Source organism: Mastomys coucha, unplaced genomic scaffold (genome assembly GCF_008632895.1).
Source record: "Mastomys coucha isolate ucsf_1 unplaced genomic scaffold, UCSF_Mcou_1 pScaffold16, whole genome shotgun sequence".
NCBI lineage: Eukaryota > Metazoa > Chordata > Mammalia > Rodentia > Muridae > Mastomys > Mastomys coucha.
Window position 1 is genome coordinate 104,825,506 of NW_022196898.1, and position 16,949 is coordinate 104,842,454.

Sequence of the window (16,949 nt, forward strand, 5' to 3'; positions counted from 1 at the left end):
CGATTACCTTAGGTACTCCAAATAAGGGGAAAATGTCTTCCAGTATCTTCTTAACTACCACCATTGCAGTCTCTTGCTTGGTAGGGAAAGCTTCTACCCATCCTGAGAAAGTGTCTATGAAAACTAGAAGATATTTGTAGTCATACTTGCCTGGTTTTATCTTGGTGAAGTCCACTTCCCAGTTAGGCTCCTGGCTTATCTCCCCGAGGTCTCTTACTTTGCTTCTGCAAGCATTTGCCTTCTAGCAGGGCACAGAACTATGAACTATTACAGGTGTTTCAGTCCTGGAATATAATACTTAGATCTTAAGGCAGTGTGAGTTAACTTGCTTACCCCAAGGTGGGTCCATTTTGCATTTTCTTTAGCGTTGTCAGCTCTTGTTTCTGCAGTAGAATCTTCTTTCCTGATGGTGTATACCAGAGTTCTTTTTCCTGATCAAACCAGTTGTTGGGGTCTCCTGAGATGACTGCCAGATCTTCAGCAGAGTACTGGAACTTGGGTCCCAGTGGTTCTGGGTCTCAGACCACCATCACTGGGGCAACTCTTGAGGCTACTGCCCCAGCCTCCTGGTCCGCCAGTTTATTTCCTCTAGCTACAGCGAAGTCACCCCTATGGTGGCCTGGACAATGTATAATACTCAGATGGCTTATGCAGGGCTTTTAACAAGGCCAGAATTTCAGATTTGTACTTGATCTTCTGGTTCAGTGGTTAGCATTCCAATGCTGGTAGATAGCACCATGAACATGTGCTGTGGTGAAGGCATACCTGCTATCTGTATAGATGTTGATCTTCTTGCCTTCCTCCAACTCAAGGGCCTTGGTGAGGGCAATGAGCTCAGCCTTTTGGGCAGAGGTTCCTTCAGGCACAGCCTGTGCCCACACAATTTGTTGTCTGTTTACCACGGCAGCACCCACTCCCCATTTTCCTTCTTCCAGGAAACTGCTCCCATCAGTGAACCAAGTAGCCTCAGAGTCCGCCAGGGGATGATCAGACAGATCTTTGTGCCAGCCATGTGCTTCAGCAAGCACTTGCTGACAGTCATGGATGGGAGGCTCAAGGTCAGGATGTGGAAGCAGGTTGGCCGGACTCAGGCCCATGGGGGTGGGGGTGGGGTGCAAACATGATTCTGTCAGAGTTGAGCAACAGAGTCTGATAGTGAGTCATAGAGCATTAGTGAGCCACTGGTAGGGTAGCTGGCTAACCACGCTCTCCAGAGCATGTGGAGCAGATACCACCAAGTCCTGTCCCATAGTTAATTTGTCTTTCATCTTTAACCAGCATAGCAACTGCAGCCACAATCCACAGGCAAGCGGGCCACCCTGCTGCCACTGGGTCCAGCTTTTTGGACAGATATGCTACTGACCTTTTCCATGGTCCCAGTTTCTGGGTCAACACCCCTTTTACTATACCCCTATTTTCTGCCACAAAAAAGTGGAAGGGCTTGGTCACATCTGGGAGACCCAGGGCAGGGGCTGACATTAGGGCTGTCTTATTGGCATTAAAAGCCCGTTGTTCTTTTTCTCCCCAGACAAAGAGCTGTTTGTTCTTGGTGCGTGGGTATAATGGAGCCACCATCTCAGTGAATCCAGGTATCCATAGGAGACAGAAACCTGCTGTGCCCAAAAAATTCTCTGACTTGTTTTTGGTTAGTGGGCTGCAAAGTATGGAACACAGTTTCTTTCCTAGCCTCCAACAGCCACCTCTTTCCCTTTTTAAGCAGATACCCCAGGTAACTAACCCACTGGCTGCAGATTTGGGCCTTCTTAGCTGAGGCTCAGTAGCCCAGTTCTCCTAGTTCAGTGAGAAGGCATTTCATTCCGTCCAAGCACAGTTCTTTGCTGGAAGCTGCTAAAAGGAGGTCATCTATGTATTGCAACAGAGTAACCTGAGAGTTGGCTGCCTGGAATGTGGCCAGATTTTGGTGTAGGGCCTCATCAAAGGTGGTGGGGGAGTTCTTGAAGCCCTGGGGCAGGTGAGTCAGGTGAGTTGGCCCTTCATGCCCTAGTCTGGGTCCTTCCATTCAAAGGCAAAATATTCCTGACCCTTAGTGGCTAGGGACAGGAAGAAGAAGGCATCCTTGAGGTCTAGAACTGTGTACCAAGTTCTGGAGGGAGGCAAAGAACTCAACACATTATATGGGTTGGGGACGATCTGGTGGAGGTCAGTCACCTGCTTGTTCACTTCCCTGATGTCCTGGACAGGCCAATAGTCATTAGTCCCAGGTTTCCACACAGGGAGTACGGGGATGTTGCAGGCAGATGGACATTTCCACAGAATCCCCAGCTGGAGGAGGTGTAAAAAGTGGGGTTGGATCCCATCTCGAGCCTCCTTGGACATAGGATACTGGCGGATTGTTATCGGGCTGGATTGGGCTTTCAGGTCAACATGGATAGGGGGCCAATTTTTGGCTTTCTCCATCCCTGCAGTTTCTGCCCATGCCTTTGGGTAATTCTGCAACCACCAATCCAAATCTTTAGCTTTGTTACTACTGTTTTCAAACAATTGATATTCATCTTCTAACTTCATGGTCAATACCTGGATAGGATTTCCCCTGCCAGACCTTGACCTGGGTCCCTCAGGGAGAAAATGGATTTGGGTCCCCATCTTAGTAAGGTCTCTCCCCAGCAGGGGGTAGGGACATTCAGGAATAACAATGAATGAACAGGATACCCAGCCCACACCAGGATCCACTGTTCTTTGGGTAGTCTGTGAGTATTGTTTGTTTTCTGTGGCCCCTTGGACCCAAGACTTCTTATTGGAAATTGGTCCATCCATTTGTAATAGGGCTGAGTGTTGGACCCCTGTATCCACAAGAAACTGGGTGGGTTTCCCCTCCACTTTAAGGGTTATTCTGGGATCAGGGAGGGGGTCTGAACTATGTTCCCCCTAGTCATTGTTCTCTTGCACAGATAGCACCTTAGGTCCTAATGGTCTCTTCTCGGAGGCATAGGGTCCCTTCTTTTTCTTGGGACAGTCGTTTGGCCAATGACCTTTTTCTTATAGTAAGCACATTGGTCCCTAGCCAGTGGCACTCTTCTGTTGCCAGGTACTATCTTACTAGGTTCTCTAGTTTCTCTAACTACAGTGGCCAAGATCTTATGGAGGTTCTTCTCCTGTTTCTTCTTTCTTTTGAGCTCTCTAGCCTCCTGTCCCTTCTGCTTTCTCTCCTTCCTTTCTTCTTCTGACTCTCGGTTATGATATACCTTCTCAGCTACTTGCACTAGCTCTCTCAAGGACTTGTCCTGTAATCCTTCAAGTTTCTGCAACTATTTTCTGATGTCTCTGCTAGATTGGTCAATAAAGGTGACAGTGATGGGTTTTGAGTCGCGGCAGGAAGCGTCTGCAGACACCAAGCCCAGGCAGTTTCATGTGTAAGAGGTTTAATTGGAAGGGGGGTAGGGGGATAGCAGCGCAGGAAGAGAGAGGGGAGAGAGAGAAGAAGAGAGAGAAAGATGGAGGAAAGTACCCACATATTTATATGTGTGGTGACGTAGTAATGCAGGTAAAGGTGGGAGCTGAGCCCAATGGATTCTGGGAATATGGTCGCCGTTGCCCTGGCGACAGGTCTGTGGACCCGCCCACATATCTGCTGCAGGCAGGTTCTGGATGCTAACAGACAGTATCTGTTGCCTTATGCTCTTCGCTGCTAGGATCATAGGAGGTATATTGATGAATGGCCTCCATGAGTCTCTCTAAGAAGGCCAATGGAGACTCATTTGGCCCTTGCACCACTTACCTTACCTTAGCCAAATTGGTGGGGTGGAAAGCTGCCCCCTGACACCTGCCATCAGAACCTGGCAGTAGACCTTCAAGTGCTCCTTTCCTTCTGAAGTATTGAAGTCCCAGTTGGGTCTGGTCAATAGGAAGCCTGCATCTATATCTGCAGGCAGGAGGGAAGGGATGCCTGTCATCACCTGGGACATTCTTCCTGGCTTCCAAGAGGATGCGCTGTTTTTCTTCAGTACTAAAGAGGACCTGTAGGAGCTGCTGACAATCATCCCATGTAGGCTGATGGGTAAAAAGGAGAGATTCTACTAGGTTAGTCACATCCTGGGGATTTTCAGAAAATGGGGAATTCTGAGACTTCCAGTTATAGAGGTCAGCAGAGGAGAAGGGCCAATACTGGAGCCGTTGATGACCTTGATCATCAGGAGGTCTGTAAGCACGGAGAGGCAACACAGTTGAGGTGTCTATTGACACCCCGCACAGGCTCCATGTCCCTAGGGAAGGTCCTGCAGCCTCACCTACTAGTGAGGGAGGGTAGCCGGGTAGGCCTCCTGATGCTGGAGGATCAGAAGGATCCAATGCCTGAGGACAGAGGGCAGGGGGACATGGAGATGGGGGATCTAAGAGGAGCAAATCGGTGTCTTGATTAGAGGAGATGACCTCGAGAGTTGTCTTGCAGAGTCAAAATCTTCTTGGGCCCTGGAAGTGTAACAAAAGGATGGACCCAAGATGGGGGATTTGTGACCAGATCTTCCCACGCAACAATGTAGGGAACCTGGTCCGGATGGCTCACAGACCCAATCCCAAAGATCTTCCTCTTGACTGCCTGTATGGTAGGGAGGGAGAAAGATCCTTCTGCCTGCCACCCTGCCTGAAAAGTGGGCCATTCAGAAGAACAGAGAGTGGTCCATTTGTTCTTTCAAACAGCAACAGACAAGTTATGAGCCCTGGTTTCTACTTCACTCCAATGTTTCAGGGTGAAGCCCAAAGGAGTTGAAGCAGTCTGTCCCACTCTGTCCAAAAATAACGTCAGCCCCAGTCCACACACAAACACAAAAACAGAAAGTAAAATACCAATATGCCCCTGCCATGAGCGCCACAGGAGAAACACCAAATAACTCGCTAGGTGTCTTCTCGTCAAAGACCTCTCATGAAGTCAAACCCTTTTGACTTCCCACTGAGAGTCTGGAGTGTCCTCCAGGGTTCCTGTAGCCTTGGTGTTAAGGCACATCTACCCACCACTTCTGGCTACCCCAGTCAAGCAACTCCTTTTCAGAGCTTCAAAACTGAAACCAAGATGATCAGCAGCTGGATAGAGTCAGAGAAAGCAGAGAAGTACAGACAAGACGAACACAGAAAACACAAAAACACAACCGAGGTACCTGCTCGAGCAGTCCTCTGGTCTCTAGTCACTCACTGGTCCTGAGAGAACAACTATTCCTGGGCCAATGCACAAAATGTAAGACCCGAAGAGCCTTACATCCGGGATGTCATACTCACAGAAACACAGAAATGGAGATAGATACAACAAGCATGAGGTTTATTGATCCAACATGCTGGGGCCATCCTGCAATCGGGGCAGAAGTGACCCCCAACATTCCAAGCACACAGTTTTTATACAGTTACTGAGGTAGACTTTGGTAGCAGCATGAATTGGTTTACACCTATTTGAGCCCCTCACTGCCCTTTCTCAGCATGTGTGGCCTCAGGCAAGGTGTGGTCTTAATCACCAGAACAAGAAACTGAAACATTTTTGGCCGTTATCTGCACTTGCCCTGCTCTGTGGTCAGGGCATAAAGTTTGTATTACTGGGACATTTCAGGAAGGGAGTGTACGTTCCTGGCAAGGTCTTTCAGCAACCAGCTTATGTTCTTCTCTAAGGTCACACAAAACAACTACTGGATTCTTAGATTTTTCTATTGGTTGGCAACCATTGTTGAACTAGCCAGACCACATCCTGTAAGCCACTATATTAAATCCCCTTTAGATAGACATTCAAACTGATACATTCTATCAGTTCAGTTTCTTTAGAGATCTCTGACTGACACAAACTGAAAATGGACTTAACTTCTATTGGACACCTTTGAATGTTCTCATGGCAATCATTCATTCACTCACAAGACAATCAAGTCTGATTTAGTGGCCTGACAAGATCCAGGTAGAAAGAGTCTATGGAGTTATTGGGATGTGACCATTATCACATTGAGATAAAAACAGGAGCTTGTCTAATGCAAATTATGTTGGCTGTTCTGCTGGTTTTGGGAAGGTATCCTGAGACTCGGGAGCCCATGTGTCCCAACGGAAGGCAATCCTGAGGTAATGGAGACTAGAATCACATGGCTCTAGAGAGGTAGCCTCCTAGACAGAGGTCTTATAACCCTGAAGGAAGATATCTCTGGCTGAGCTAGAGTGCTACAGTGTACCAGTTTTGCTTTGTCTATCTTCTTCTTCAATGTTGCAGCTTCTAGGGGAGGATATCCCTAGCTGAGCTGAGGAGCTCAGGAGCATTGACCCTCTCCACTTCTTCACTTCTTCCCATCTTCAGTTCTTTACTTCTTGGCTTCCTGGCTTCTTGAGAGAATCATACCAGGCAGCAAATCTCATAAAAGATATTTATTATTTGTAGAGGACAAATCCAGGAGAGTAAGAGAGGAGCAGACAAAAGACAGCAGGTGGAGGAGATAAGGCTGTGACTGGGCTGGGAAACAAGCGAGAAGCAAGGAGGGAGATACAGCAGAAGAGAAGGGGGGTAGAAGGAGGAGGTGTGTATGTGGCCTGGATGTGAGTGAGTGAAAGCAATGGCTTCTCTTTGCAAAGTGGCTTCAATTTCCACATTTGCAATCAGTAAACACAGTGACATGAATAAAAGCTGTTAATCACTATTTTACTTTTTGTTTCCACTTATCTCTGGAAAAAGTTTGGTAATTAATCCGAAATTATATCTTGACATTACAGTCACCACACCTCTTTCTCAAAGACATGGTGATGGTTCATTGTGTCACACACAAAAATGCTAGAGATCAAAATTCCATTTCTCTATGACTTCAGTGGAGTTTAGAGATAAGGATAGTAGCCCTTTCTTACTAGAGATTCACAAACATTTCCAAAGATGTCTACATATGTTAATATTTAGCTTCTCACAACATATCCCTAAAAGCACATGGACCTGCAGTAGCTATAACACAGAAAATTGCTACACATTTGCTTCTCTGATCACTTAGTAACAGTTTTCTAAACTGTAGTTGGAGGAGATGAGCATAAACAAATATTCCAGCACCAAGCAGCTCTGGGAATGCATGTATGGAGTGCTGGGGGCAGAGAACAATGATCAACCAACCTTCAGCAAGGCAACAGTTTCCTGCTCGCTGTTAATTGTAATAAATATTTGGTAAACATGATTTGGAGTCTCCAATTAGAATAAGATATGTCAAGAGAATGATTCATTTTAATTTGTGGTCGGGATGCCACCCTTTGTGTCATCAAATGCAAAGCTGCTGCCTGCCCCCCCACCACCACCACTACCACCATTATATCTTTTTCTTCATCCCCATGGAATCCACTGCCATCAGGTTCCCATCATCATTGCTTGGGGAAAACCCACTGTTGCCCCCAATCTGTACTTCAGTAAAACTGAACCTCAGTTCTCAGAATTTCCTCTTCTACCTGTCAACAGTAAGAGTCATCAAAAGTTCGCACTCTCCTGGTGCCCTCTATCTGGCCTCTGTGAAGCCTACATGCCTATCTGACCAATCCCACTCAGTCAGTCAACAGGTTCTCCAGTGCAGGAGTGAGGATTAAAAAGAAAAAAGACAGTTAGACAACGTCGTAGCATGACCCCAGTCAATTCTGAGACTGAAGGTGGGTTTATTTTTTCTAATCTGCTCTTATACCATTTTAATTACATGAAGGTATTAAGGGCGAGTAGTACAATGAGGAATCAAGTAAGACAATAGTCAAGGAAAAAGCAAGACAATAAACACAAAGTCCCAAGATCACAATTTCTAAGGATGCTCAAGATATCTGAGCCTACTTCTTTGTTCTACCCTAAAATCAACAATATCAGGTCCCTGCCTGAACTTACTTCTTTGTCATGGCCTAATATCAGATTCCAGCCAACCCTGCACAGCAAAAGTTTCTCCACACCTATCTCTTTGATCACTTCTTTTCATGTTGTTTCTTTGTTGCTTAATGTTTCCTACTTTTTCTCCAAATAAGGACATGGCATAGTACACTTCTTGGAATGTAAATACTCTGGCACTTTGTTCTCAGGCTGGAGTTCTAGCTAGAGAGTAGACACACAGAGAACCACCCTGGAGGTTAGCAGTTGTCAGTGTTCTTACCACAGAAGATGGTCTCAATTCTCCGGGCAACCATCTGGAAAGTCTTACCCAGTTTAGCCTCATCAACCATTCATTTTATTTATATTTATATCTCTATCATTGTTTAATGGAAAAAGTACATTGTTATCAGTGTTGACCTTGCACTTACCACTGTCATTTCTATAACCCTATGCCTCTGCCCTCTCTTGGTATTTTTGAAGTGCTGCAACAGAGTATCATAAAATGGAAAGCCTATTTGACACCACATGTAACTCCTCACTGATCCACGGCAGTCAAGGCTGATATGCTATTGGTTTGCTTCACACACGTTTCACTGTGACAACTTACGAAGGACTGAGCAATCACAGGACTCTTGGTGTTCCTACTGTATGCAGGTAGAGAAGGCTTCTCCCTCTAAACAAATCAACTACTAATGTCCTGCACCACATACCATTACCTTGGGCATTAGGTCTTCAATATACAAATTTGGAGTATATAACCTTTAGATCACACCACACTGAGGCATCACAATTAACTTATGTTTCTAATAACAGTTATACAATTGGAGAAAATTGTTACATGGACCACACAACTAAAGTTTCACAGTTTCAAATATGATACCAACTTAAATCAGTAGTAAACTATGATGGATTCCTTACTCTTAAATTAAGGGATTCTGGGCTTGGAAATACAGCTCAGTGGTTAAGAAGAGTTACTCCTCTGTCAAAGGACCTAGGCTGGATTCCTAGTACTGGATTTCCAGTTCCAGAGCATCTGATACCTCCAGGGTTCTTGGGTACCTAAACTCAAGTGCATGTAACCCACATATAGACATACACACCTACAAACAAAAATAATTTTGAAAATTTAAAAAAAAAATCTTTCCCTTTATAAGCTATGTTGAGCAAGTGTTTTAGCTACCAGAGGTAAAAAGCTTACAGATGCTGGCTTCTTGGTGGCTGTTCTCAGTTGGAGTGTCTGTCACAAAAAATACTCATTTTATCATAGATGGAGTAAGAGGGTCCCTCCTCCTTGCAGGATCTGCAGGACTCTGGGATATAGCTCTGACTCTAAGACTCTGTTGAGCCTTAGCTTACCGGAGACCCCCTGAGTGAACCACGTGGAGCCTGGATCGATGCAAAAAGCAAGAGGATTTTATTGTTCCAGTGCACTGGGGTTGTCTTAGACCCAAAGGAGAGGGAACAACCACACACAACTTGTTCAGTGAGCTCTTATACAGTTTTCAGGGCAGCAGCCATTAGGCACAATATGATTAGCAGAACAGTATGACTTTTTAAACTGATTAGTCTTCAGGGAATGAGGTTGCAAGGACTTCCCTTATCTGAATGTGGGCAACCATCTGTTCTACGGAATGTGTACCCACCCACAGGTCAGTTCCCACCCAGTGGACTGAGGAATGTTAATTAGCCTCTCCCTTCTGGAGGGGCAAGTGTTCCATGACCTTCCCAAAGTTCCTGAGCTGACCTTTTCATGACTTCTTCAAAACTTGTGTTTAAGCTGCAGCCCTCTAACTGTAAAATCAAAGAGAAAGTAGAGAAAGCAGCATGAAGCTTTTAATGTTTAAAACTGAGGGATGCCCTGAGGCCTGTTCATATCCCATGCGAGTACACACACACAGACTCTCAGCGACACCTGCTTCTGAATAAGGCTGCAAGCTAGGGGTCGAAGAGAAGTGGATAAATTTGATTGGACTTACTTGGTCCATTCAGTCACTGACCAGCCGTTTCCCTTTGCTCTTATGGGTAGAATTTGTTTTTCTGCACTGAAGTCCTTTCTGGTAACCATACTCAGATGTAAATTCAGTGTCTTAGAAGACACAAAATGCCCCCATTATGTTTAAATGTGACTCCAACTCCTGTACACACAGACAGCACCAGCACCCACTACCCTAGGCACCCTCCATGTGCAGCTCACATAACAATAGAACAACTACCGCAAGCCACCTCACCAGCTGTACCATCTTTCTCTTGTACAGACAGGAGGGGGGTGAGGATGTTCATTTTCTTTCTCTTCCTTCCCGTATCCCTTAGATCTTGGGGCTGAGGCCTATAGGTGAGATATCTCCCTTCCCCTGGCAGCTTGTGGGCTGGGAGCCAGACATTAGTCATGTGAGCATATCATCGTCAAGAAAACCTGAGAAGTTTGACTGTGGATCTGGTAATTTTCAGCTGCAACAACTGAACTTGAAAGATTATTATGGGCTGGAGTTAAATTTAGGTTTAATGTTTGGTGACAGAGAAGCAAATGATGACAAGAAGACTTTGAAATACGATGTTATGAGAAACTACCATCGGAGAACTGTCCTCACTGCTAAAGGCAACACAGAAAAAATAGCAGCGTTGAAGAGACAAGAATAAGTCATTAGGCCATGTTTTTGCATGAACTATGTATGAGAATGCTTCTTCATGTTTTCTACAACAAACCTGAAATTCAGATTCTTCTTTCTATGATGTTATTATCTATGAAGAGTTAATGGCACAATTTCCACTGTGGCAAATGTTCAGGAATCTGAGAATAAACAAGGATGTGCAGATAATTAATATTCAAGAAATGAGCTAATTCATCAGAGCTGTTACACATGGAGATGGCTAAGCAGTAAAATAAGAATACTTTCTATAGCAATTATTTGCTTTCTTTAATGGAAGTATAAAATCAGTAGGTCAAGTTGTCTTCCATTTTCATGTAAATCACTGGAATTCAAATTCTTCATACAGAAGTCTCAAGAACAACCTGAGACAGAGGCAGAGCTACAGGGTGTTAGACTCCCTTGCACACATTACAACACTGAACATTCTAGCTTCTAGTGCCTCATAGTGTTTTAGCTGAGAAGATGACCAGGACAAGCTAAGAAGTGAATGAGTTTCCTGGAGGTTCTTACTATTTACATGTAGTTCCTATTTTATTAAAGAAAAAGAGCAGGGAGTGTCTTCAAAGTTCTCTTTTTTCCCCTCATCTATGTGATGGGTGATGGTATGTGGAGTATGTGTGTATGTATATATGTGTGTATGCTTGTACATGTATGTATGTGTGTGTCTGTATGTGTGTGTATATATATATATATGTATATATATATATATTTGTGTGTGTGTGTATGTGTGCATGTATATGTGTGTATGTGTGTATATATATGTATATGCTTGTATATGTGCTTATAAGTGTGTGTCTGTTTGTATATATATGTATATGTGTGTATATATATATTTGTGTGTATATGTGTATACATGTGTACATATGTGTGTGCGCATTTATGTGGATGTATGTGTGTATATATGTGTGTATATTATGTGTGTTTTAATTCCAATGATTGCCCTCCCTCTGCACCCATCCCAGGCCTGGAGTTGCAGGCTCCTGCCACTGTGCCTAGCTATTCACACAGGCTCTAGGGATCTGAACTTGAGGTGTCAGGCTTTAACAGCATGTGGTCTACTGACTGAGTGCCTACCCCTCTAGAATTTTTCAGTGGAGGGTATCCAGGATAAATTCATGAGAGCTGACTGAGACTTGCCCATGTGTTGTTAAAGGAATGGCTCAGATCCAGCAGCTGTGGTCTCTGTTACAGGTGACCTGAGTCAGGCTAAGGTCATGGCTTTGTGGTGAATCACTTTCCTAGCTCTGCCTGTGGATGCCAGTTCCATGTTTCTTCAGGAATCTGAGGGTAAGAAGCCAGAACACTCTACCTTCTTTATTTATTCAGAACACTATATTTTCTTTTAATTTTATCTGAAAAACAAAATCTAATTCTTCTAAAAACTATTTATTTATATTGCCAATTTATAATTTCAATGAAGTTCCATTGCCAAATTACAAATTTGATAATATGACAATCTGCTCTAATTGTCCTTTCTGAAAAGGGGAGAAATGAAATTTTATTTCTTTTTGGTGTGCATAAACTTGGAAACTAGAGATTGATTTCCCCCATCCCACCCTTTTAGAAATAGTATACCTTCCACCAATTGTTTTATGAATTCATTTTTTGCACGTGTATATGATATGTATGCATGTGAATGTGTGCATGTGAATGTGTGTGGGTAACCATGTTCCTGTGTGCGGTTGTACATGGATGTGTAGTGTGTAACTATGTATATGTACAACATCACAGAGGTTGACCTCAGCTGTCCACCTCATTGATCTTCATGCTCTGTATAAAGGCAGAGAGAGTCTCTGGTTCCACAAACTTAGCTATTCAGCTTGCTCTGAGAGTGCTGTGTTTCTGCTTCTAAGGGGCTGGGAGTCCAGGAGGCCTCTCTGCCTATTGGGTGTGAACAAGGCTGCTGGGTATCTGAACTTCAGCTCTCACACTTGTATAGCAAGCATTTTACCTAATAAGTCATCTCCCATCCAAGTCTATTTTATCTTCATTATACATTTTATTTTCACTAGTTACCACAGATTTTTTGGTTTTAAATACATAATTCTGTCAGCCAGAACATTTGTAATAAGCATTTTTCACCTTGATTATGGCACAGAAAATTCTTTAGAGAATTACACAGAGACTCTACTATTCATTTTTAAATTCATCTTTCCAAACTAATGGTTCCTATTAATTAGACAACAAAAAGTGAGAACAGGAAAAAAATAGAAAGTTCAATGTTTTTCATCTGAAGGTGAACTACTGGAAAAGATGTTAAACAGTTGGGCCAGATTTTAATGACTTTGAGATGGGTCTTAATTAGGGTTGACATGTGAACTGAGTAGCCTGGCAGTTCCCTACACATGAAGGTTCTTTTAAAAACTCATACCTAGAGTTATTCTATATAATTAGTCCTCCAAATGAAAGGGTGCAAATGGAATGTTTCTGGTGCTGGGAGAATGTATTAATCTAGATTCTGCATGTCATGTTGCCACCATCTGCCAAGCTACTTCACTGATGTTGATGCCAGAGCATCTGACAGACAGCAGGTATGAGGTGGATATATCTGCTTTATGCTATTGCTTATGAACATCTAACCGACCAAGTTTCTGGACTTATGTGATTGCTTTTCTCTGATATCCACATGTGCCTACTGACAGATCTATCACCAGGGGGCTTGGCTAAATTTAACAGACATGGACATTGTGAGTGGTATAGAAGGAAATCACATCAATGTCAAAAGAGCCATCTTAGGTAAACATGTAAATACTTAAGTACACTATGAAGGTGGGATTTTGTATCAATGTGGAGGAGGAAAAAAATTTAAGTTGATTTAAAATACCCTCTAAAAACAACACTGAATAGAAGTAGTGATTGTGTTCAAGCACTGATACCAATTTATTGATGAAAATAGAAATACAGTCACCAAACCCAGATTCTAATGTGGATGCCAAGAAGTGCTTGCTGACAGGAGCCTGACATAGTTGTCTCCTGGGAGGCTCTGCTGAGCCTGACAAATACAGAGGCAGGTGCTCACAGCCAACCATTGGACTGATCATGGGGTCCCCAATGGAGGAGTTAGAGAAAGAACTGAAGGAGCTGAAGGGGGTTGCAACCCCATAGAAGGAACAACAATATCAACCAACCAGACCCCCCAGAGCTCCCAGAGACTAAATCACCAACCAAAGAGTACACATTAAGGGACCCATAGCTCTAGCTGCATATGTACCACAGGATGGCCTTGTTGGGCATCAGTGGAAGGAGAGGCCCTTGGTCCTGTGAAGGCTAGATGCCCCAGTGTAGGTGAATGCCACGATGGGGAGGCAGGAGTGGGTGGGTAAGTGGGGAAAACCCTCATAGAAGCAGGGGGAGGGGAATGGGAAAAGGAGTTTGGGAGGGGCTTGGGAAAGGGGATAACATTTGAATGTAAATGAAGAAAATATTCAATAAAAAATTAACATATTGTTCTTTGAACAGTGTTTGGCACAAAGTGGAGATTTTATACAGCCAGTCACTACTATTATAATGTTTCCCTCAGCATCATTCACCACTCTGTACCGTTTCTAGTTATAAACACTTCAGTGTTTTATTTACTTTTATTATTTATGGTCTGACTTTTCTGCTCTAGGTCTCATACTAGTAAAACTTTCAGTCTATTTTCTGCACTATTATGGTTTCATTGCCTAAATAAGTCACTGCCACACAGAAAGTGCTGAGTAAATACTCAAATATTAAATATCTAAAATAAGTGTATAAATTAATGTGTATATAAAGTAATAATTCAATGAAAAAAGAAAATGGAAATACTGACAAGTTATTTTAATTCAAATCAAGAGCAACAACCTGACTACTTACACAGAAACACATATTGTCAAGCTTCTAAATAATCTTCTGGCTGATTTTTGTTGAAGGAAAAGGTGACATGGAAGGTTTCCCCTTAACAGAAGACTGCAGAATAGATAAATACATCACCACAAACAGTACTTCCCAGTATTAGCATGAGCTGTATCTGCTCATTATTTATAAATATACCAAGTCAAGTACAATACTAGAGAAGAATTTGTCTGGCTTTAGTATCTAAGAGGAGGCAAAGGGGTATCTAGAAGGAAGAGCTGGAACAATCATGGAGACAGCCTGCTTTTTTACATTGTTAGAGTACTACTGACATGCACAAAACCAAGACCTGTTTAATACTGGAAAACATCACTACAGATGAAGTAAAACAGTAAGAGAAGGCTAGCAATCATATATATATATATATATATATATATATATATATATATATATATGCAGAATTTAAAAATGTAATACTAAATGTATAGAAGATGGACCACAGGAACCAAGCAAGCCATCGTAGTTGTGGATTCTCATTATTAAGTACTTTATATCAAGGTTAGGCACAATTTCTGGTGACTTCTCATTTGTCACTAAAAATTACCAATGAGGGCCACATAAAGTTGAGATAGCAGCCACTGTTTTCTCAGGAGGATACACACTCAAACATCTTTATCCATCTAGGAGGTTCAGATACATCACGGCAAATTATAATCATGCTTTAGGAAGTCTCACATATGTGATTACAAAACCTGTTATGGAAACTCACAGGCAGCCTCAGATTTCTTCATGATGACCCATAACTTTCTCCTATCATGTTTATACTGAGGTGAGTCTCCAGAATAATTCACCATTGGCACTAAAGAAGAATGGCATCTCCTACTTCCTTTTTTTTTTCTTGTCTAACCGTCCACAACTGCATTCTTTAAAAGGAGCAAAGTTTGTAGAGCACAACTCTTTACCTCAGCATCCTGTGTGTAAAGTCGGAAGCTGCAGCTCTGTACAGATAGGCAATCCTTTTCCAACTGGGTTTGCGCTTGACATTCTGATAGCAAGAACTCATCGTATCCTCTTTACAGAAGCTGCAGCTCTGTACAGATAGGCAGTCCTTTTCCAACTGGGTTTGCGCTTGACATTCTGATAGCAAGAACTCATCGTATTCTCTTTACAGAATTAATATATTATGAGAACATAATTGTACTGGCTGGTTTTGGGTGCCAACTTGACACAGGCTGGAGTTATCACAGAGAAAGGAGCTTCAATTGGGGAAGTGCCTCCATGAGATCCAGCTGTGGGGCATTTTCTCAATTAGTGATCAAGGGGGTAGGGCCATCCCTGGGCTGGAGGTCTTGGGTTCTATAAGAGAGTAGGCTGAGCAAGCTAGGGGAAGCAAGCCAGTAAGAAACATTTCTCCATGGCTCCTACTTCCTAACCTGCTTGAGTTCTAGTCATGACTTCCTCTAGTGATCAACAGCAATGTGGAAGTAAGCTAAATAAACACTTTCCTCCCCAACTTGCTTCTTTGTCATGATGATTGTGCAGGAATAGAAACCCTGAATAAGACAATAATGAACTGACTCTGCCATATTAAAAAAAAAAAATCTTCATGACAAACTTGAGAGTGGCCTTGCTACTTGATCAAGGAGACACAGAAGATGTGTCCGTCACAGAGCAAAACCCAGGCTCCTCACTGGAAGCACTGGTGTGATGGTAGTTTTAATTGTCAACACAGTCTAGAATCACCTGGAAGAGAATTCATTAAGAGACTGTCTTGATTAGGTTGTTCTGTGGGTGTGTCTGTGGGTATGTCAGTGGGCAATTCATCTTGATTGTGTTAATTAAAGTGGGAAGATCTGCCTAGATGCAAATGCATGGTTTCATGGAGCCTACACTGTACTATAAAGTAGAGAAAATGAGCTTTATAAATGATTCTCAGTTGTGGGTATGATGTAGTTCCTTCAGGTTCCTTCCTTGACTTCCCTGAATCTTCCAGGGCTGGAATCGAAAGCCAGATGAACTCTGCCTTTTCTAAACTGTCACGGTGTTTGTCACAGGTACAGAAAGGAAATTATGGCCACAGATGAGAGAAAATGGTGATTCTCTGCATCTGAACAAGCCTCATGGCATTCTAGATTCTGGGCTGACCACATGTCATGTCTTCCTGTGGTTCCCTGGTGCCATCCTTTAGCTTAGGGCACATATTTGCAAATGTTCACACCACACTGAGGCTCACACTGGGTCTCAAATCTCACTTTCAAGTCAGATGCACTTCTAAGTATAAAAACATTTGCACCTGTCATCAAAATGACACCAGTTATACTATTATACTTACTTATAACTTCTGAAAGTGAATATCTTTTAAATTTATATTATATAAAAGGAAAAACTAATTTCAGTATGAAAGTCAAAGTTTAATAAATTGAAGTTTTTGAGCTCTTCAATGCATATATTTTGTTAACAAAGTTTAAGAACGTATTGTCTCTTTGTCTACTTCTAACAGCAATATCGTGGTTATTCTTCTTTCTTCTTGGGGTTTTCTGCCTAAATACTGGTATCTTAAAAAAAAATGACTTCTTCTGGCTTGTGGGTGTCTATTATTGAAACAAACTCTATATTCTTTTCTTCTTTAGCATAACTTTGACTATTATCTGACTCTACTAAGCATACAGAATATGGGAATAGTAACAAATACTTTAGGT

At 42.7% G+C, this 16,949-nt stretch overlaps 1 protein-coding gene across 1 annotated transcript; it reads right to left on the reverse strand.

The window, feature by feature from the left end:
- Nucleotides 1-1,774: 1,774 nt before the first annotated feature.
- On the reverse strand, nucleotides 1,775-15,313 carry LOC116093336. Its single transcript, XM_031374672.1, is given in 4 exon segments — nucleotides 1,775-1,980; nucleotides 1,983-2,851; nucleotides 3,737-4,156; nucleotides 15,213-15,313. Coding segments are annotated over 4 exon segments (1,596 nt in total).
- Nucleotides 15,314-16,949: the final 1,636 nt, after the last annotated feature.